At 51.2% G+C, this 23,545-nt stretch overlaps 1 protein-coding gene across 4 annotated transcripts in view; it reads right to left on the bottom strand.

The window, feature by feature from the left end:
- The window catches only part of DNAJB6 (DnaJ heat shock protein family (Hsp40) member B6), a 65,606-nt gene that overhangs the window by 2,570 nt on the left and 39,491 nt on the right, over nt 1-23,545 (bottom strand). For all 4 annotated transcript variants that reach the window (XM_062192934.1, XM_062192932.1, XM_062192931.1 and 1 more), the window contains exon 9: nt 2,954-3,160. In XM_062192934.1, the coding sequence (XP_062048918.1) occupies nt 2,954-3,160 (207 nt within the window). The remainder of the gene's footprint in view (nt 1-2,953; nt 3,161-23,545) is intronic.

The raw sequence follows: 23,545 nt of genomic DNA, 5'->3' as shown, positions 1-23,545 counted from the left end.
AGTGAAAAAAAAATACACTTAATGCTTTTTCAAAGCTCTACCCATACCTAATCATTTCCTGGCTCCCGGATGCACCACCAGCGTGCGCGCGACCTCTAACATAAGCAGAGCCAGTTCTAACGGGGGTTAGTCATTTAGAGTACCAGCACATTCAACATGATGGCAAATGCCAGCCGGGCAAATCGTGTTACGGTTTCACCCTGTCACCTGCCCAACACCGACAAGGGCCACCTCAGCCCTGAACCACGCTGGCTCAAAGTCAGGTGGTCAGTTCTCTCTCTTAGCCTCGCCCATTTGAAGCAACAGCTCACTGTTAGCCTAGAAAACTCACTCCCAGGAATCACCGGGGTGTGTCCGCACACTTCGCCACGGCCCAGCGAGGAGAAGCCCCCCTCGTGGGTTCTAACATGTCACCCTTCCATTCGGCGACAAACGGCCGGCAGCAGGAGGCAGGGGCCCCTGACACTTCTGGGGTAATGATGTGGCTTGCTTGGTGCTGTTTTTTTAGGACAAACTGCCCAAGATGCGCACAGCCAGCCAAGAGTGGACTGCAAGACCTCCTGAGGCTGCATGGGAGCCCCGAGACGCCTGGCCTAGCTTTTCTGAGAGCAGGGATTCCTGGGAAGCAGGAACATGGTCATTCATGTCTGCAAGAGAGACAGGACCCTGCTCCACCCACTCCTGATGCAACCGAGCGCCCAGGCTCTGCAAAGTTGGACGCACAGGCATAACCGGCTTCGGCAGAGACGCTCACCACTCCGCTGGTGGGAAAAAGAGGTTTTACTGCCTCAAAGAGCAGCAACCACTTCTATTTACTACTCTGTAGCAGTTCTACAGGATCTTCCCTTGAAGTGGCTTTGTCATCTCTAAGTCTTTGAGATGGGCTCCCTGTATTTTTTTTTTTTTTCTATGCGAATCATGTCTTTAGTTCTTTGATGATTTAACTTTGGTACTGTTTTCAAAGCCTCCTGCCATGATTGAAAAGAGAAAGTGGCCAGCTCCCCAGCATCCAAAGCCCTCCCTGGCAGGTGCCTGGCTCCTAGCTTGTGGCCCCCATGGGGGAGGAAGAAGCAGGCACAGATAAAACGTCTATCATTTGCCTCCTTGGTCTAAGGATTTGTCCTGGGGTTTATCAGTCAACTATAGTTTCTTTCTTATGCAGAAAAGACATCTGATAAGGAACCAGAAGATAGAAACTGACAAAACAATGAGATTTGAGGAAGAAGAAAGACTTTTCTATCTTCACTACCCCCCCACCCCCCCCACCCCCCCACCCCCCCCACCCCCCCCACCCCGCCAAATTCTTCAGCAGTGGCAAGTTTCTCTCTCACTCAACAGCAGGGGTCTTGGGGAATCCACAGCAACAGGTGCCCCACCGTGGGAGAGGATGAATCTAATTTTAAAAGAAGGGTATGTGTGTGCCTTCGGGCGCCGGCTGCTACCAGCGGTACACTCCCTCTTCTGGCTCCTGTTCTGGGAAGCCTGTTTTACTTTTCAACAAAGCTCCACCAGGCAGGCCCACCCCCTCACGCCTTGTTCTTGCGAACCAGAAAACTTATGAGGCACCGAACGCCCCGCGTAGGTCACCCTCCTGGCTGAAGCTGTTCAGGTGATATTTGCCCCAGGACACCCAGGCTACAACCCTGCACCTTGCAAAGACTATGCCTCCCACGGACCACCCACGGACCCAGGAGCTGATAACCAACACTGGGGAAGCCTCCACAAGCCCAGTCCCTAAGGGTGAACTCCTGGCTCTGTCATTCAATTGAACAGCAAAAGGCGAACCTGGCCCCAAATGCTCCCCTCCGTCTTCCTGCAGAGCAGGGCCGCTGGGCAGTGGGAGCCCAAGGCCCAGGAGGACCTCAGCCAGCGAGGGGCACACACATGTCCCCGGGCTAGTACTGTGGAGGGCACATCCTCTAGTGCCCCGTTAAAAACCACGTCAGCCACTCTGCTTCTCCTGAAAAGGACTAGAACAGACGACAAGGGGTGGATTTCTGGGCAGTTAGTTCTAGAAAGCAAACAGACCCTCATCTTCTTACTTCCCTGCTTACACAGTACGGCTTTGCCCACGTGCACAGAGTCAACCTCCTGCCACCTGCCCACGTCACCCTGACACCCGGCGCTCACTGTCCGATTTAACCTCCAACGCATACCCTGCCATGGCCTGATGGGAACCAAGGAGGGCTGAAGGCAGGAACCCGGGAATGCTGGTGACTAAATTGGCTTTGGCTTAAAGACCAAGTCCAGGTCAATGCTCTGTGCACACAGCACACCCTCGGGGCCCCTGAGGCTCTGTCAGACGTGGGAAGAGGGCAGAGCCAGGCTCCGGAAGCCCAGGGCACCCCAGAGGAGGGAGGAGGCTCGGTCTCCACCCTCACCTACAGCTCAAGGTTGGAACAGCGCCCGAGGGCCTGGCTCCCTGGGGCTTTTCCTTTGGTTCTGAAGCCAATGCCAAAGGCACAGGTGGGTGATGTTGACACGAAGGGTGGGAGGCAAGAGGTGGCCCAGGCTGAGGCCCAGGCCCCTTCAGGCCTCTTGGGAGTAGCCCCTGGGCACAGCAGCTTAAGTCACAGACCTTGGGCACTAGGCTAAAAGCTACAGAAGGCAGCAGGGGCGATGAGAGCAGGACCCTGGGGCTCTCATCCTCCGCCCAAGACAACACACTTCATACACGGCACAGCAGGCTGGGACCCCGTTGTAATAGTGCGGGAGCTCTTAGCCACGGCGGCCAGACCTCACGTGGAGGAGCCCCCGGAGGTGAGCGAGGAGCGCAGGCACCTGCCCTGCCTCCCCCTCAGACCCACCTGGTGCCTGCCCCCAGCTCCCTCCTGCCTCCAACCCGCTCAGGTCAGCACACAACAGCACAGGCGTGACTTCTGTCCTCTCTGTCCTTCTGCCCTTAGGGAATGATCGCTCGGGGCACGCGGCACGCCAGGTCCCCTCCGCACACCTGCTGAGCACGTGGGGGACTCCCAGCCGCCGGGGACCCGCAGCCTGTCCTGCTCCTCGTCATCTTCCCAGATCGGGTGCTGCACGTGTCTGGCCACGGGTGTGTGCCGGGGCGGCTTGTGCAGGCGGGCGCTGGCAGGCTGGGCGGGCAGGGCTGGCTGGCCTCTCCGCAGGCACTCCTCCGCCAGGGCGTGCTCGTCAGCCACACCTGAAAAACAGCACCGAGAGGACCATGAGCGGGGATGCCGGGACAGCCACGCCTCCCGCGAGAGCAGAGGGCTTCCTGCTCTCCCAAGGCAATGGCCGTCTCTGGATGCCAGGATTTCTGCGAAAAGAGGAGGAGGGGGAGGACTGTCCAGTTTCATCCACGGCACTGTTGGGGCCTGCATGGAACCTTCCAAGAGGAGGAAAAGAACAAAGTTAATTCTCAGCTTGCAACACCAGCATCCTGCATCGGAACACGGCTTCCAGACCCGACTGCTCCGCTCCCGATCCAGCTTCCTGCTTCCGCGCCTGCGGAGGCGGCAGTTGATGGCTCTCAAGTTCTCATGCCCTGGCCACCCCTGGGGGAGACGCGGACGGAGTTCCTTGCTCCTGTCTTCAGCCTGGTCCACCCCTAACTGACCGCTGTGGTCATTTGGGGGAGTGAACCAGCAGATGGAAGATCTATGTTTCCATCCCTCCCTGTCACTCTTTCAAATAAAAATAATCTTTAAATAAAAAAGAGAAAGCAATCCTGTGCTACTGAAATAAGCAGTGCCCAAGCCCACTCCCGGGATGCTCAGGGTTCTGCAGCCACAAACCTCCCACCCCCACCCCCACCACGACCATTTTTTTCTGAGCATCCTGATGGAATCACTCTGCAAGGACAGGCACTGGCTTCCACTGGCAACCTCATCCTCACGCAGCTGTGCTTTGGGTTTTTTTTTTTAAGATTTTATTTATTGTTTATTTGAGAGATAAAGTCACAGGCAGAGACAAAGAGAAAGGTCTTCCATCCACTGGTTCACTCCCCAAATGGCCACAGTGGCTGCACTGATCCAAAGCCAGGAGCCAGGAGCTTCTGCCAGGTCTCCCATATGGATGCAAGGGCCCAAGGACTTGGGCCATCTTCTACTGCTTCCCCAGGCCACAGCAGAGAGCTGGATCGGAAGAGGAACAGCCAGGACCCAAACCAGTGCCTACAGAGGCCACAGGCGGAGGCCTAGCCCACTATGCCATAGCGCCGGCCCCGGCAGTTTTAATCCTGGAGTTTGTGCCTGGAAGACAACGTCTGTCCTCCCAGGAAGTCCGTTTCAGTAGAGGTAGCCTAGGAGAGGCCGTACTCCTCTGGGAGACGAAGCCTCCACTGAGCACCAGGCTCGCCCGCTCTGATCCTGCGGGAACCAGCAGTTCAGGCCTTGTGCTCTGGGTTCTGGTGCATAGCACACACACACCCACTTGCCCCTCACTGCTCTGAAAGTTCTTCCGTAAAGAAACACTGCACATCAGACAGGTCCTAGGACTGAAGAAAACACGCAGTCTCTGGAAGTTTTCCATTAGCAGGTGCTTCACGGCAGGTGAGGGGAAAGAGCACTGTTGGAACTCGGGGAGCACAAACTGTGAAGCCAAAGGTGCCAGCGTTCCTCGTGCCCGTCGGACGGCCTGCTGCAGGGACGGAAAGCGAGCGTCTGTTCATCCCCACCGAGCAGCTGTCAGCAACCACCACTCAGATACCACGTCATCACGCCCAGGGCTTCGCATCCAGAGCTCCAAGCACAGGAACTCAAGGGGCCACGTTCCCTTCCAGGAGCACGCGGGAGACAGGACTCCCCAAACCCTGGCTTCTCTTTAGTTCCTGCTCCCCCAAAACCATTATAGAGCACGGACTCACTGAAACCCCTCCCCCAAAGAGAAATGGGTTCAGCAACAAATTGAAGCTCTGGGGTGTTTACAACTCTGCCAACCTCCACATCACTGGCCGGCATTCGGGTGCCAGGCACAGCACCAGGGCCCGCCCTCCGGAGCCTGGCTTAAAATGAAGCTGGGCTTGACCAACCTACCCCCCCATCAGGAACTGAGGACCAACCCCCAGGCCCTCCAATGCAATCTTGCTCTCTGTCTCTGGGCCCCAGCAGCTCTCCCCTGGATCACAACAGTGGCGCTCAGCTAAAGGGAGACGCCCTCCCAACCACACATGAGCACAGAGACACTGCCAAGAACACCCAGACCGACCTGGGCAGTCTACAAGCTGGGGGTGCTGTGTCCGACCTCAGGGGAGCAGCACAGGCCTTGGGGCTTCGTCCTCCCCCCCACCCCCACCCCAAGAGCAGCAGAGAAACGCGTGTTATTTTTGTAGCCGTGTAACTCAGTACTGCGAAGCAAGCTGGGAGGCAATGCCAGGCTGTCTCACGGTGTTGCTACATCAGACACCTCATATAGCACAGCCAGAGGCCTCTGGGGGCTCCTGATGAGACACCCGGAGGACAGGGCCCGGGCGTCTCCCTCAGCATCAAGTCCGGCTTCAGCAGACAGGGGTGTCATCCCGGCCTTGGGCGGGTTCCCCACCTGACCCCACGTGCTCACCTAGTGGGCCTGGCTACTGTCCAAGACCCATAGCCGCAGTCTACGGCTGTCCAAGGAAAGAAGAGCGTTTGGTGGGTGTGGACTTGAGCATGGGATCAACACACACCCACGGCCTTTCCCGAACATCCTTGTGGGTAGGGGAAATGTGGAGGGGGAAGAACCGGGGGACAGGGGTCCTGCAAGTCGAAGGCTTGGAGCAATCAGGAGGAATGAACAGTAGCATTAAGCATTTCAGCAGATAAACGTATGTCTCCCAACCACCTGGGGGCCTTTCAAGAGCGTGGGGGCACTGGAGAAATTACTGTCCATGTCTGGCTTTGAAAGTGAAGGGTGAGGGGGCCGGCGCCGTGGCTCACTTGGTTAATCCTCCACCTTCGATGCCAACATATGGGCGCCAGGTTCTAGTCCCGGTTGCCCCTCTTCCAGTCCAGCTCTCTGCTGTGGCCCGGGAGGGCAGTGGAGGATGGCCCAAGCCCTTGGGCCCTGCACCCACATGGGAGACCAGGAGGAAGCACCTGGCTCCTGGCTTCGGATCGGTGCGGCGCAGCACACCAGCCATAGCGGCCACTTGGGGAGTGAACCAATGGAAGTGTCTCTCTGTCTATAACTCTACCTGTCAAATAAAAAAAAAAAGTGAAGGGCGGGGCTGGCACTGAGCCCCAGGGGGTTAAGCTACCACCTACAGCCCAGGCCCACCACGGGGGCACCGGTTCTAGTCCAGGCTGCTCCACTTCCAACCCAGCTCCCTGCTAATGCGCCTGGGAAAGCAGCAGCAGATGGCCCAAGTGCTTGCGCCCCTGCACCCACGTGAGAGACCCGGATGAAGCTCCTGGCTTTGACCCGGCCCAGCCTTGGCCATTGAGGGAGTGAACCAGCAGATGGAAGATCTCTCGTCTCTTCCTCTCTAATTCAGACTTTCAAGTAGATAAGTACATCTTTAAAAAAGAAAGTAAATGCGTGTAGAGAGGCAGGAGGGAGGCATGGCCGAGAGGTGCCAGCAGGGAACCCCAGGAGTCTCAGTGCCCTCATCGTGGCGTCCTGTGGCTGGCAGCATCCCCAGAGCGTGGGAGAGCACCCTCGGCATTAAACTTGACCCCAGCAAGCACCTGCCTGCGGCGCTCACCTTGGATCCCACGGACACAAAAGCAGGAAACAGAAGCCACCCTTAAACAGAAGCCGACCTTCCAAGGTCAAGTCCTGCGCCTGCCTCTAGGTAGAATACAGGAGTTAATTCCGGTGCGTCCTCTTAAGGGTGACACCTGAGGGAAGAACTGAACGCTTTGGCACTGTGGCACCGAGCGCCGACTCCCAGCACGGTTTTGTCTCTGGAAGGCGACCCGAGCCTGGGGGAGCGGCTGGCCACCTTCGCGACACCTCACTTACCTCACCTGCAGCCCAGGCTGCCGTGACCCACGGCCCACGAGGACGGGGGGCTGCTGCCTGCTGCCCAGCGCGCCCACTGCGTCTCCAGCCACCTGTGCCGCGCGCCACTCTGAGACTTACCTCCTGGAGGCAGAGTCTGAGCTGGTCCCCACTGTTTCCTCATCAGCCAGGACCCAAAGCAAGTTCTCCTGCCCCTCTGTCTCTGGCCCCGGTCCCCCCGTGCGCGCTCTGGGTAGGGACGGTCAGGCTCCGCGTGACTTCTCCCGCCTTTTGCTGTCCCCTTTAGCCACCTACTTTCCCTGTGCCTGGGGCAGCCGGCACTTTCCCCCGTTTTGTGTTGGCTGTCCATGTAGAGAATCAAATAGTCACTAAGCTGTTTAGCTCAATGGTCTGAAAACAAAGACACCCAGGAAGTCACATTCCTTTTGGATCCCGGGACAGACTGGTGCTAAGAGGTAAGAGGGGATCCCACAACTGACCAGACCATTCACTTAGAAATAAAAGTAATCCGAGAACCACGTTCTGTTCCTCTCCCGGGGGAGGAAGCACCAGGCCTCACAGGGGCAAGCGGACGCACACAGCCCGCAGCCTCCCTACGGATCCGGCTCCAGTCGTCTCAATTGGCCCCAGCTCCTCCAGGCCCCACACCTCCCTCTACTGCTCCTCCAGCAAAAACGGCCTTCCCAGCCCTCTGCTCCCAGGAAAATCCCAGCGCCTGCCCAGCTCCCGGGCTCCCCCGGGTGAAGCCTTCCCTCCCGTGACCCCCACATCAGGGAGGCTCTGATGGCCACGGCATGTGGCTGGCGTGGAGAGTGGCTGCTCTGCTGTAGTCTTCCTTCCGTTGGTTCCGTCCCCAAATGGCCGCTTCGGCAGGCGCTGCACCAATCCAAAGCCAGGAGCCAGGTGCTTCCTCCTGGTCTGCCATACAGGTGCAGGTCCCAAGGACCTGGGCCATCCTCCACTGACTTCCCAGGCCACAGCAGAGAGCTGGACTGGAAGAGGAGCCACCGGACTAGAATCTGGCTCCCATATGGGATGCTGGCACCACAGGCGGAGGATTAACCAAGTGAGCCACGGTGCCGGCCCGATAAACGCTTCTAAACCAGTGAGAGGACTTCTGTCTTATCCACGCAGGCAGACCCTGGAGGAGGGCAGCATGGCCTCCAACCCCTCTGGGACATGTCCCACATGCCAACCCGAGCACGGGCAGGTTTAACCAAGAATGACCAAGGCGCTGCGAAAACCTGTTTCTAAAAAATGACTCGGAGGAAAAGAAATGAAGGTGGACAATGAGGGCCTTTCATATTAAACCGTTGTCGCTGCACCCAGAACTTCCAATAGGTACTGTCACCCAACAAGCACTCAGTTTGCCCCTACTGCACATTGGCACACGGGGTTGGCACCAGCTCAGAGTCCCCAACAAAAACCCAGCTGCTAGGGGCACGCATATGCCTCAGGGGTCTGCCTTTATACAACTGTGGCTTTTAGTAGAATCACTGCCATGAACTTGAACCATTAACTGCTCCAGACCAAGGCGCCAGGCACCGATGCCAGCAAAGCAGGTTCCATAGGGGGCTCTGCCCTCAACGCCAGGGGGCAGGAAGCCGTGGCCTGCTAGGCTCTGAAAAGACTAAGCCAGGAAGGAGAGACCGAGAGAAAAGAGGGAGGGTAGAGCGTCCAGGGACAAGCACCACCCCCAAACTCCAGCTCCAACAGGGACAGCCAGCCGCTGGGCTCCTCCCAGTTGTACTGGGATCATCCCCGGGGTTCTGACTCCCACGGGCCCCAGACTCAGGTCCTGGGTGACTGTGTGGGCACCCCAGGTCATGACCTGCCCTGCACACACACGTCCTGGGGGCTTTTTAGGGCAGACGCAGCCACGGAAAACCAGCCTGAGACAGGGAGCGACAGCGTGGACTCTGCCATCCTCACACAAAGCATGGAGGTGGTTATCAGAAGGCAGCATGTGGGGAACAGAGCTGAGGCTGCTGTACCGGAGGGGCGGGCACTGACAGGCCTGGGTTCAACTCCCAGCTCCTGATTCCAGAGCCTGGCAGGCAGCCGTGGTGGCTCAAGCACTTGGGGTCCTGCCATCCATGGCCGAGAGACCTGGATCCAGTTCCTCCCCACCACTGCGACACCTGGGAAGTGATGCAGCTCCTATCTAGTTCTTTGAGAGAAAGCACTGGACCAGGCTCCTGAGGGCCCAGACAGCCCTAAAGCATGCTGGGACGAGGCTGACCAGTGCAGACTGACCCCAGGGGACGTGCTGGGCTTCACAAGCTGCGACCAAAGCCCTCCAATGCCAAAGGATGTCCCGGCAGCGATGAACACCCAGGGGCAGAACTCGGGACAAATCCCCAGGGTGACAGTGTCCCTCAAATATCTGGCTCCCCGACAAGCACTTGTTTCAGAGTGCCCGCGGTGTCACTTTGTGGACTACACCCTCATGGCTTCCAGGTGCAACAAGTCCTGGACACCGGTGTCGCACAGGGTCCTCCGGCCACGTCTGTTGAGGACCAAAGAAATCTCCGTCCCCTGTGTAGCACACTATCCTGTTCCAGAGCTTATCCTGTCTTCATGTGTTGGGGAAGAGCTCAAAGCCACAAGGCTGCAGCACCTGGACCGTTTACTTACAGAACTCCTTTTCAAATTCACACAGATTCCCCTGCCTCCAAGAGTACGGGTCACCACACACCTTGAGAAGTTAGGCCCATCTTTTTCAGTTCTGGATCCCTGCCCTCTCTGGCAACCAGCAAGGCAGTGTCACAAATGAAACATCTTGGGGCCAGCGCTGTGGCTGCTCCACTTCCCCATCCAGCTCTCTGCTATGGCCTGGGAAAGCAGTGCAAAATGGCCCAGGTCCTTGAACCCCTGCATCCTCATGGGAGACCCGGAAGAAGTTCCTGGCTTCAGATCGGCGCAGCTTCGGCTGCTGGCGGCCAACTGGGGAGTGAAGCAGTGGATGGAAGACCTCTCTCTCTGCCTCTCCTTCTCTCTCTGTGTAACTCTGACTTCGAAATAAATACATCTTTAAAACATTTTTTAAAAAGTGAAACCTCCATTCACTCAATGGCACACCTGACAGGGCAGAATCCAGAACAGTGAGCCCTGGAGGTGGATGCATGGGGCGCGTGCAGAAAAGGAGGCAACACAGTGCCTCTCACTACAAATGGAGACACTACACAGGAAAAAAAACAACACTGAACCCGTGTGATTCTCGAGTTTTAAGACATGAGTTCTGAGCGTTCAAATAGAATTAAGATACTACTTCTCTCTAAATAGCCCTATTACAGAAATAACTTTTACACTGTCTTTGGCTGCTGAATTAGATGGCAAGGCATCAAAGTGGACCAGGGCCAGTGCTGTAGCTTAGTGGGTTCAGCTGCTGCCTGCAGTGCCAGCATCCCATATGGGCACCGGTTCAAGACCTGGCTGCTCCATTTCCCATCCAGCTCCCTGCTAATACACCTGGGAAAGCAGCAAAGGCCCCTGTGCCCATGTGGGAAACGCGGAAGCAGCTCCTGGCTCCAGCATTGCATAGCCATGACCACTGTGGCCATCTGGGGAGTGAACGAACAGATGGAAGGTATCTCTCTCTGCCACTCTATAACTCTGCCTTTCAAATAAATAATTTCTTAAAAAAGAGACAAAAAGATAACAAAAGACTCTACTAGTGTTTAAAAAAAAAAAACAAAGTAGACTAGAAAGCTAATCAAGACAAAGGGAGTTGGGCCTTCTAAAAGTTTCTCAACACTAGTATCTAAGGCAAACCAACAAATGTTCTCCTACGCAGGTCAAGCCTGGCCTAACACTAGGCGGAGGTCCCATGAACCCTGCCTGGAAAACCACACTTGGTGAAAACCTATCACACCTGTTAGGCGCCGCACTCCGTATTTTCTGAAAGGCAGGGTCAACAATGCATTCGCCAGGCCACGGCGACTGAGGAGGGGCAACAGTGCTCTTAGCAACGCCCACGCTTCCCAGGGCCTGCGGGGCCTCGGGCGGCAGAGGTGTGCTTCACAGTCAACGTCACCCACCAGTGGTGCAGGCAAAGCCACCCACGCATGATCAGATGCACACCTGAGTGTATCCCATGCCCACCTCAGCAGTATGTGCAGCATCAGGTGGAAGCAGCTCACAGCACAGCGCTGGGGGGCTAGGAATGCCCACTGCCCGGGTGGGTGTGCCTTAGAGCTTTTACTTTCCTTATCCTTACAAGGAGAATAAGGGTGAGCACACAGAACGAAAGTCCGGTTAAAGAAGGAACAGTGGCAGTGTGTTTAGGATGCTCTGAATCCCAGCTATGCTTCCAATCCCAGTTTCGTACTACTGGGCACCCTGGAAGACAACAGATGGTGGCTCAAGTACCTGAGTCCCCACATCCGGATGGAGTTCCAGGCTCCTGGCTTCACTCTGGCTCGGCACTGCTGTTGCAGGCATCTGGGAGGTGATCCAGCGGAGGCTTTCACAAACATAAGTAACAATTTAAAACTGCTAGGCCGGCGCTGTGGCTCACTAGGCTAATCCTCTGCCTGTGGTGCCGGAACCCCGGGGTTCTAGTCCCGGTTGGGGCGCTGGATTCTGTCCCGGTTGCTCCTCTTCCAGTCCAGCTCTCTGCTGTGGCCCGGGAGGGCAGTGGAGGATGGCCCAAGTCTGTGGGCCCTGTACCACATGGGAGGCACCTGGCTCCTGGCTTCGGATTGGCACAGTGCGCCGGCAGTAGCAGCCATTTGGGGGGGTGAACCAACGGAAAAGGAAGACCTTTCTATCTCACTAACTGCCTCTCCAAAAAAAAAAAAAAAATGTATACTGAGGGGAGAAGTGAATTACTGTCAAGAGCCAAGTCCTATACATCTGTGAACGGTGGGGTGATTTAAACCATGGGAACCTTAGAGGAGGCTGGCAAGAAGTTGGTCTCAAACCAGCCACTGGTTCTGACTCACCCCAAGTCACAACAAGCAGGAAGCTAGCAAATCTTTCAGCTCCTGGGACCACAATGCACATCGCAGAGACCCTGTGGGACCCATACCTACAGGGCCTGAGGTCAGTGCCCAGGAGGCCCCAAGGGTTCACGGTAAACTTCTCACTTCCAGAAAAGATCCATGGCATGTCCTCCCCACTCCACGCCTCAGCTGACCTGGGGCTCAGGTCCGGTTGTGTGTTAGGCAGGGGACCCCACTGCTGGTTCTGAACCATGAACACCCACGACTTCCACCCAGATGACACGCACGAGGCAGGCTCCACACAAGACAGCCTGGTGAGCCCACACCTGCCTGTGTCCGCTGGAGCCAGGCTTACCATAAGGTGCCAGGTAATACACTTTTAACTGGCTACAGGAGAAATGTAAACATTTGACAACCCAACCCAGAGGGTCAAATTACGTTTCTGTTCCCTCCGTTAGAAGCTCCTGAAACCCCAGTGGGAAGTGCCTGCAAACACAGGGCAGGCCCGGGTCTCCAGAACATATGGACAGGGGCACGAAGCAGAATCAAGTCAACTGTCACCCAGGTCAAAGCCACTTTCACAGTGTGCACCACAGCCAGCCGTGAGCAAGGAACATCTAGGAAAACGCGCTGCGGGGTGCAAAGTGCCCGAGTCCCGTGTGAGCGTTCCCCAGAACGTTTCCCCTTTAACCACTTCTCAAAAACTGAAAACACACGACCAAGAATCAGTACACTGCGTGGGTGTTTAGCAGATAAACACCGCTTGGGACACCTGCACCCTTATCAGAGCACCTGGCTCAGGTCCTGGGTCCTGGCTCCTGTCTCTGCTTCTGATCCAGCTTCCTGCTAATGTACATTGTGGAAGGCAGCAGGTGATGGCTCAAGTACTTGGGTCCCTGCCACCCACCTGGGAGACCCAGACTGAGTTCCTGGCTCCTGGCTGCAGCCTGGCCCAGCCCTAGCTGTTGAGGTCATTTGGGGGAGCAAACTAGTGCTGGAAGCTCTTCCTCTGTTTGCCTGTCAAATAAAATGAGTTTTGTACAATCATCATACATGTAATGTTCTGGCTTCAGAAATATTACTGTCCTGGAAGATAAAAAATACTTAGCATTGTAATTAAACAAAAACTTAGAAATTTTCATTATAACTTTAACATAGGTCCATGTTCTCCTGACAAAACATTTTCACCCAGGGAAACCATCTCAGAAACCATCTTTCAGAGGCAGTACCATTTGTCGCTGATTACAAGGGCAAGACTCTTTCCCATAGAATGCTTGTGGCCACACAGGCAAGCAGTGAACTAGAACCCACGCTACGCAGGCTGAGAAAAATTCCAGCGATGCGCTGTCTCAAAGGACCTCTACTGGCGATAAACCCCCCAACATGTCGGTGGAACGCAAAGAAACATACTTAAGAAATCAACTCAACATCTCACAAAGCCACAAGGATCAATTTGATGTAACCCAAAATCCCTCAAATTAAAATCTTACCAAGTGTTTAAGCTCCACGTTGGTCTCAGCCAGCCCAGTTCAGCATTACTCTCTGAAAAATCAGTCACCTTTGAAGCACTTTCCAAACTTTCTATGATACCGTTAATTACCAAGTCATCCCTCTTCTTTGAAAATTTACCACGAATGCCTTAAGCAATTTTAGTCGAGCAATTTCTACTATAAAGGCAACACGCAAAGCTACCTCTCATTCTAGAACCCATAAATGATTTACTTCTTTGGTATAATTTCTGCTAGCCTCAGCTAACTACTAAAACTTAGAAATTACTAAAACATAGGCTGCTTACAATTCAAGTTTCTATCTCACTTGGGGAACTAAATATATCACAAAATATCCTGAACATCGAGTTAAACCAAGTTTAAAAACAAAAACAAGATTTGCCAAGTGTCCCTCTGAGCCAAAACACACTGAAATCACCCAGAAGTTATTAAAGGAATGTTCCAGCAGCTGCTACATGTGCATGACCTCATATCGAACATTGCGCTTTTCCCCCCAAATGGAGTCCAAACATACAGCGTAGAGTCTGGCTGATAACATGCAAGTGAAAACAAACTTCTATAGATAAAGGCAGAATCATTTTTCCCAAATATGCACAACTCAAGAGGACTTTGCTATGCCTGCTCCATTTTCTCCCCCTGTTGCGGGGTGGGGTGCTAATCCCACACACTCAAATCCTGACTATCACACAATTCGACATGGTGCACGCTGGCCCATTAGAGGGGTTACTCACTCCATCAGTGCCTAACATGGGCCAGGCACCAGGGACACCAAAGAAGTCTGTTGTTGTGCTTAAGGAGCTCACTGGGGAACACAACACAGAATTACCAGTGAGGAAAGTCCTCTTTTCCACATCTATGCAAACACACAGGATAGAGGACTGATCAGACAAAGGCTGCCAAGATTCAGAACGAGACCCGAGATACAGAAAACCAAGGCTGTGGCTTGCCAGGATGTTGGAAACTTTGGGGGAAGGCACAGGACACAGTCTGTTAGGGGGATTCGAGTGTCTGACCTGGATACAGCAGAGAGGATGAGGAAGGGTGGGCTAGGAATCGGTAAATGTCATAAACAAGCATGGCCCGAACGAGCTCAAATAGGAGAGTAGCTTAATTCAACCGGTCACAAACGGACACATGTGAAACTACTGAAGCTCAATACAGAAGACAGGACAGAGGTCAGAAGCTACAATTCTTTTTAAGAATTTTTTTTTTTTGAAATCAGAGAAAGAGAGAGAGACAATCTTCTACCTGCTGGTTCGCCAGGCTGAGCTAGGCCAAAGCCAGAAGCTCTACCCCAGTCTCCCACATGGGTGGCGGGGGCCCAAGTACTTGGGCCATGTTCTGTTGCCTTCCCAGGTGCGTTAGCAGGGAGCTGGACCAGAGCAGAGTACCTGGCTCTCTCCTATGGCACCTGGGTGTCTCAAGCAGTAGCTTAACCCCTGCACCACATCACCGGCCTCTACAATTAATCCTTAGTGGCTACTACTAGGATTTGTTTTATTTCTTTGAAAAGCAGAGGGACAAAGATAGCACTTCCATCCACTGGCTTACTCATTATTTACCCACAGGAGCCAGGGCTGGGTCAGCCTCATGCTGGGTCTCCCCACATGGATGGCAAAGACCCAGCTACTTGAACCATCACCAGCTACCTCCCTGGATGCACACGGCAAGAAGTTGGAGTTGGGAAGAGCAGCCAGGACTCTGCGGTGGGATACAGGCATCATCTAAATAGCAAGGAGAAACGCCCATCCCTTGGAGCAGTAATTTCACAGTGCCTGGACTGTGGCCGCACCAAAAAATCCTGAAGCTGGCATGAAAAGCAGAGGTAGCAGGTCACGGACCATTTGTCTGAGAAGTCCCTTAGACTCTTGTCACCAGTTCCTCAGCCCCAGGGGATGCTCCTTGGCCGCCCTCCCCAGAGCTGAATTCCTGTGACCTGCCTTCCTTTACTGGAACTAGTAACACGCCTTGGGCCCCTGCACCCGCGTGGGAGACCTGGAAGAAGCTCCTGGATTCAGATCGGCACAGCTCCGGCCGTTGCAGCCATCCAGGGAGTGAACCAGCAGATGGATGACTTTCTCTACCTCTCTCCAAACTCTGCCTTCCAAATAAACAGATCTTAAAAAAAAAAAAAAAAAAAAAAAAAAGGAATGTTCTAACATTTGTAGGTTCCCTATTCATAAAATCTGCTTTAAGACAGGGCTCATTCCACATAACACTAAAGTAATTCTAGTAATTCCAGTTTCTTCCTCAAGGTCTTCTGTCTTCCTGTCAGGACCTTCCATACGGGGACAGGATAACCACTCCACCAGTGCAGGAGAGGGGCAGAGTGCAGGAGCCCAAAGCTAGGTCCACCTACTGTTGAAAACAGAGCGGCACGGGGCTGGTGTTGTGGCTTAGTAAGCCGAGCCTCTGCCTGAGTGTCAGCATCCCACATGGGCACCAGTTTGAGTCCCAGCTGCTCCATTTCTGATCCAGCTCCCTGCTGGTGACCTCGGAAAGCAGTGGAGGAGGGCCCAAATGCTTGCGTCCCTGCACCCACATGGGAGACCCAGAGGAGGCTTCTGGCTCCTGGCTTTGGATCAGTCCAGCTCCGACAGTTGCGGCCATTTGGGAGTGAACCAGCAGATTGAAAACTTCTATCTCTGCCTCTCCCTCTGTCTTCTGTAACTCTGCTTCCCAATAAACAAATCTTAAAAAAAAAAAAAAAAAAAAAAAAAGCACGGCAAAGAACGCTCACTCCATCCCTAGGATTCTCTTTAAAAAAAACACACACACACACACAGAAGCCAATAGAACATAGGTTATGACCCTTCCCCAGTATACTGCCTACAAGTCATGGGCCTTCAAATCACATTTCCCACCCTGGTCAACTAACTTCTGCTTTCTGAATTCACAGCCTAGAAGGTCAAGATGAAATTTATTCTTCTTGATGGCCCAGGTCCTTGAGCCCTTGCACCCGTGTGGAAGACCCAGAAGCAGCTCCTGGCTCCCGACTTTGGATTGGCGCAGCCCCGGCCGTTGCAGCCAACTGGGGAGTGAACCTCAGATGGAAGACCGACCTCTCTCTACTCTCCTCTCTCCGTGTGACTCTTTCAAATAAATAAATAAATCTTTAAAAAAAAATTTATTCTGCTTGTGACATTCTCTTATTCCTTGAAAAGAGTGAAACACCCATCAGTCCTAAAATTTATTCACTGGAGGAGGATCCCAATACACTCTCTCCCAAAACATGTGAAATCAACAAATTAAAAATTAAATCACATTTCACAGCAGACAAAAGCTATGGGAACTACCCATACAGAGGGAACAATTTAGACTCCTGCCCCGTGTTAGAACTCTAAGTAGGTTAGTATCTTCAATTTTTTTTCCCCAGAAGGGAATTTCCCCAGACAGAATTTCCTAAACAGGATTGGGGAGGGGGGCAGGGGCAGGGGTGGGAACAGAATAAAAGTGCACAGAATCAGAGCTGGTGCTATGATGCAGAGGGTTTCGTGGCTGCCTGCAACACTGGCATCCCATAGGGCACCTGTTCGATTCCTAACTGCTCTACTTCTGATCCAGCTCCCTCTTAACACACTTGGGAAAGCAAAAGACATCTCATGTACCTGGGCCCCTGCCAACCACGTAGGAGATCCAAATGCAGTTCTGGGCTCCTAACTTCGGGACAACCCAGCCAAAACTATTGTGGTCATTTAGGGAGTGAACCAACCATAGGATGAAAAATCCCTCTCTGCAATCAATCCTGCCTTCCACATAAATAAAATAACTTAAAAATTGTCAGAATTGACAAGGTAGAATTCTTGCTCTTTTTGAAATATTCATTTCAAATTTCGTATTCTACAAGTAATTTAAATGGAAATAAAAAGGAAAACAAATGATTTAGAAAAACAAAAATGCTTTTATATGACAAATCCAAAAGCAATAGACTCGTATTACATTTATGAACAAGAAAGACTGCAAATAAACATTCTGCAGAAGCAGTTAACCATGAGAAAAGGAAGAAAATCTATTAAAAAAAATGTAGGTATTTGGAGATTTGGCACAGAAGATGCTCCTTGGAATCCCCACAGCCACACTGCTGTGCCTGGAGTTGATCCCGGCTCCACTCTCGATCCCAGCTTCCTGCTAACGAAGCCGCAGGCACAGTATTTGGGTCCCTATCACCCGTGTGATAAGCCAGTTTCAGCCTATCTCACTCACGGCTGTTCGGGGCATCTACAGTATGAACTAGTGTTTGGAAGATTTTAAAAATGAGAAAGTTTACAGCAGACCTCATAGATCTCAACAAAGTGGAGACTTTCCAATTGAAGTATTACATTGGCAACCAGTTAGAGAAAGCCTAATCACACCACTTAAAGGTAAAAACTGTAAGATTAACACGCCAGGCACTACGTGACTTACAGCCATGCAGCATGTGTTAAGTAGAAGCTGTCCTTTGGATTTCAGATCTGGATCCTTCCCTAGGCTAGACACACAAGATGCTCCTGTCAGAAGGAAAGTATGTCCACGGTGCCGTGTGCGGCCATGCCAGGGTGGGGGTTGTACACAACAGGTGTGTAAAGAACATCTAGACTTACGGTATTTCCATTTATTGGGACATAACTCACCATAGTCCAAGAAGCATCTGTATCATTAGAACATTTCTCTGTCCTCCCTCCCCCCACCCTACAGAAAATGTGCCACAAACAGACGACTTTGTAGGCGTGCTCAGTCTAAAAGGCCAACCCCCTCTGGAAAACAAAGCCTGCGCGAGAGTATGACTCCAAAATAAACAGTTCAAGACAATCTGGCATTGCTACATAGGGTCACCCCCCGCCCCCCAAAAAAAACCCAGAGGGCAAAGATGAAAAACTGAATTACTTCAAAAAGTCCCGGGAATTCAATGGCTAAATTTCAGCAGCAATGTCCTATTAAAAGAAAAACTAAAGAGACTTTTTCATCTTAAACACATTAATCTCTCTCAGGAACAAAAGCATGATCCCATTGTAAAGTACCAAAATCACCCTACTGGGATATAAGACAGAAAACCTTGACATCATTACACATGCTAAGAAAAAAATAAGGGAAGAGAACGTGAGATTCGGGGGCCAGCACTGTGGCACAGTAGGTCACACACACACTGTGGGCTGGGCATTTGAGATATCAGTGCCCTCTCCCATCAGAGACGCTGGGGTGAGATGACCACATAGTGACAGTCCTTGGGTTCCTGACACCCACGAGGGAGGCCTGAATCGTGTTCAAAGCTCTCTGCTGTATCTGGACATTGGGTGAAGGGATGGGAAATGTTTGGCTCCCTGTTCATGTAAGTAATTTTTAAATAAAAAAATTTTAATGGTTTACAAGGTATTCCTAAGTATGAGGACACTGCCACTCTCAACCACAGCTGATGGCAGTGTGCTCTTTGTAGGACTTATCAACCCTAAACACACACATTTCTCAACCGAGGTATTCACCGGAGCTACACCTACAAAGATGTAAGAGGGCACGGTGTTGCGTCATAGCCTGTATAGCCACTGCCTACAGTGCCGGCATCCCATTTGGTCAAGTCCCGGCTGCTCCACTTCTATCCAGCTCTCTGTTATGGACCAGGAAAGCAATCAAAGATGGCCCAAGTGCTTGGGCCCCTGTATTTTGTGGGAGACCTAGAAGAAGCTCCTGGCTTTGGATTGGCGCAGCTCCAGCCACTGCAGCCAACTGGGGAGTGAACTGGCAGATGGAAGACCTCTCCTTCTCTGTGTAACTCTTTCAAATAAATAAATCTTAAAAAAAAAAAAAAAAAAGACTATGCAGATACATAAAATATTACATGAAAAAAGGATATCCACATTTTGCCATTCTCCACAAGACACTCAGGGCAGGCCTGACAACATCCTAGCAGCCATGGGCTGTGCACAGACCACTGAACGGGGAACTCAAATCCTTGGTGCTTAAAGGACGACCGCTGCGAGCGCCCAAACTTCTGTACCCAGCAGTCCCTCCTGAACAACACTGGACTCCATACTACCAGACACTCCCTTACCATCCACTCACCTTGAATATGGTATCAGAGTTCACCTGGGTAAAGACCCATTGTTCACAAACAGTGAAAGAAATGTCAAAGGGACTTGCTGAAAATACTTTCTTTCCAGGTCAGGATTTAACTTCATCAAAGGCCTGGCATTACACAAACCACCCTGGAAGTATCAGGTAAGAGGTTATCCACTTTGGATCAGGGTTGATAAGCAGTATTCTCGATGCGTGAGAAACACATTTAAGAAACAAGTCTCGCAGCCTACCAACTCCACAAAAGCTGACCACCACTCCAAGAGCCCTTGCTCTAGCTGTGGTTTCACCACGATGCCCCAGCCCACAGACCAGCGGTAACCCAGGGCTCTCAGTGGGCATCAGACAGCCCAACGTACTCCTGGAAGGCAGGGCTCCCAGCACTGAGGTATCCATCCAAGGCAGGATAGGGCACCCACCCCATCTCTGCAGTCATGTTTCAGAACCAAGGCCTCGTTCACTCCTGTTCTGGACGTGATTCCCTATCAGATCAGCCTCAGTAACTGGCTGGACGAAGAGGAAAGAACATTTGGGAGAATCAATGCTATTAGGAAAAGGCTAGTATGCAATAACTTGCAAAGTTTAATGAACAGACTGTGAGATTCAGCACTACCTTAAGGACTCCAAAGGAGAGAATAGCCCAAGTGAAGATACAGCTCCTTCCGTAAGCCCTCCAAAACCAGATGTCAAGTTGGTGATCAGCTCACTGCTCTGAAATCCAAGTGAGCAAGTTAGCACACGAGACATTTCTGCAGCCAGAAGTGTGCAAGGGTTTACTCAGCACACACAGGGAGCAAGTACACATGCTGGGATAACGTGGCGACGAACACACACACAAATCTTGCACTTCCATGGTCTCTGCGTATGTGTGGCTTTACTCTAAGACCGAAATCTTCTTTTATTCAGAATGCCAGGGTAGGAATAAACGGGATAAAGTCCAGTCAGGGTTTCCACTGGGTACAAAGTTCCCATGTAGGTCATAAATCGCAGAATGAACTGCTGGATGGTGTGATAAGATCACCTGTCATACTACACAGGACTTCAAAATGTTGGAGGCAAGTGTTGTAGCACAGCTGGTTAGATCAGCACTTCAGATACCCACATCTGGGATCAGAGTACCTGGGATCAAGTCCTGCCTCTCCTTCCAATCCAGCTTCCTGCTAATGTGCTTGGGAGGGAGCAGACGATGGCCTAAGGGCTTGGGACCCTGCCACCCACATGGGAGACCCAATGGAGCTCCTGGGTTCAGCTTGGCCCCATCCTGACCTGGTTATTGCGATTTGGAAGTGGACCAATGAATAAATCTCTCCCCATCACCTGGTCTTTCAAAAGAATATATAATTCACTTCAATACAAAAAAAGCTAGCTTTAATCTCTGGAAATCAGTGGCTACAGTGGTTTCTAAATTTCTGTGAGTGCTGTCTGTGATATTCCCTCCTGCTAACTTCCATGAACACTAAAGACAATAGCCAAAAATACTGTAGCTAAAAATAGATTCTTCGGTCTGTCGCATTTCAATTGTTGGTTCAAACCTGAGTATCAAGATGTACACAAAATTACTGAATACTCGGTATACATACTCAAAGGTGCTGCGATTAGAAACAAGAATCAGAAGTCATCCCTATCACCAAACCTAAGCTATTCAAATTTTAGATTTGCATCCCAAAGTGGAGATACCTAAAGCAGAAAGGGCAGAAATCACATTGACTTTAAGAGATCAATAAATGGTAATGGGGAAAGAATTTAGTAACTTAACCAATGTAGGGGAAACAACATACTAAAGAGGACTTGCATGAGATTAAAATTCCCAATGAAGAAATATGATTACCTTCAAAAGTTTTCAAAAGGTATTTGAAGCTAAAGAGTATTTTTTAAGGGCATCGAGTCACAAGAAGTTCCAAAATTTTTCTCAATCCACAGCATTTTCTTAATTCCATTTTCCCATGAATATTTTAAAGACTTGTAAGTATAACTTCTTCCCTTCATAATTCCCAATATTCAAATTGCCTAGAAATGACCTTTCGTGCCTCAAAAACTACCTGACTCTACGAATATGCCAAAAGCTGAATTACATCGCCCATAAAAATTAGCGTAGATAATAAAATCCATTAATTATCCTGGATGCTCTGGAAACATTATACAATATACGTTTACAAGAAAAATAAGATCAGTAACCTTTTAGAGAGTAATGGAGCAAATCGATAATCAAAAGAAAATAACCCGGAACTTTCAAACTTTAGTAGATAATTAACAAATTTTAATCAGCTAGGAAGATGATCACCCTACAATCTTTACCCTACTATAAAGGAATACATACTTCAGCAGAGTAGGTACCACACAGGTGTATGAAGAACTTGAACAATGGTAAAGCTACTCTACAAACTTCTAAATTCTGTCCTTGAAGAACTACAAAACCAGGGTTGGCATCGTGGCTTAAGCCAGAGTGACCTATGACACTTGCTCCACTTGCTAATCCAGCTCCCCGCTAGCCCACCTGGGAAAGCAGTGTAGGACGCCCCAAGTGCTTGGGCCCCTGTCACCCACAGGGTTTCCAGGCTCCTAGCTTCCTGGCCAGAGGGGCCATTTTGGGAAATGAACCAGTGGAAAGAACATATCTCTAACTCTGCCTTTCAAATAAATAAACCCTTTTTAAAAAAAAGGTACAAAGCCAAAGATGAATCACACAAAAATCACACCTTGAAACTTTGGAATTTGAGTTTACATTTTACAGATGGGAGAGGAATGTGAGGACTAATCCATGACTGAACTGAAACCAGCAGGGGGGATGGAGGGACAGACCTTACGTGCAGACTGCTCCTTCAGGAAGGAAGATCCTCTAGGCAAGCAGGTGGGGCACAGTCCAAGCACAGAAGACGGACAGCAGAGAGTAGGGCCGAGTCGTTGGGTAGAACTGTGAGGATCTGAGAGTATCTATTTACAAACAGTCTTTAAGTAAGTATTCAGTTTCCCATTCTCAAAGGGACTCAAGGCTACAGAGAAACATTTAAAAAAAAAAAAAAAGAGAGAGAAAAGGTTAAGTCTGGACTAGCTGTGACAAGAGGGGATTGGTATGTTGCTGCCTTCAAGAGTGGGCATCCCACATCCGAGTGCTGGTTCAAGTCCTGACTGCTCTGCTTCTGATCCAGCTTCCTGCCAATGCACCTGTGGAGGCAGAGGAAGATGTTGGACAAGCACTTGGGGCCTGCCACTCAGGTGAACACCTGGACAGAACTCCTGGCTCCTGCTGTCTGCTTGGCCCAGACTGGACGCTGCGGGGTATGAATCAGTGCACGGAAGATCTCTTTCTCATCTTTCACTCTGTATCACTCTATCAAATAAGTAAATAAATCTTTAAAATTAAAATATAGGGGCTGGCATTGTGGCACAGTGAGTAAAGCTGCTGCTTGCAATGCTGAGATCCAATATGGGTGCCATTTTCCAATCCTGGTTGCTCCAAATCTAATCCTGCTCCCTGCTAATGTGCTTGGGAAGGTAGCAGAAGATGGCCCAAGTGATTAGGCCCCTGGTACCCAAGTGGAAAATGCAGATGAAGCTCCTGGCTCCTCAATTCCACCTGGCCCAGCCCCAGCTACTGTGGCCATTTGGGGAGTGACCCAGTAGATGAGGAACTGTCTCTTAACTCTGCCTTTCAAATAAATAAATTTTTACACACACACACACACACACACACAAGGGACTACCAAATTTAACAAAAACCAGCAATAGAAATTAAAAGCCATTCTTCCAATGTATCAATGCACGTAACAATTTAACTTTCCAAAGCTGATACACTCTGTCTGGACTTAATTCTCCAGGAATGAACTTGATCCAAGCTCAGAAATCGAAGGAACAAGAGTTGACAGCAACAAGTAAATCTTCCATTTTATTAATAACTTAATACAATCAGCACTCCCATCAATGAAGGAGCAAAATAAAGGTAATCTTTTTAATGCCCATGAGGAGGAGTGGGTGACGGCCTGAGTAGGTGGGTTCCTGTCCCCCCTATGGGAGACCAGGAAGAACTCTGGAATCCCTGCTTTGGACAGGCCCACCTCTGGCTGTTGTAGACAAATGGGAGTGAACCAGTACATGAAGAGCTCTCCTTCTGCCGTTAAAATAAACCTTCAAATTTAAGCTTATCATCTT

Source organism: Lepus europaeus, chromosome 5, assembly GCF_033115175.1.
Source record: "Lepus europaeus isolate LE1 chromosome 5, mLepTim1.pri, whole genome shotgun sequence".
In the NCBI taxonomy this organism is placed as follows: domain Eukaryota; kingdom Metazoa; phylum Chordata; class Mammalia; order Lagomorpha; family Leporidae; genus Lepus; species Lepus europaeus.
This window is presented reverse-complemented; position numbering and strand designations above follow the sequence as displayed.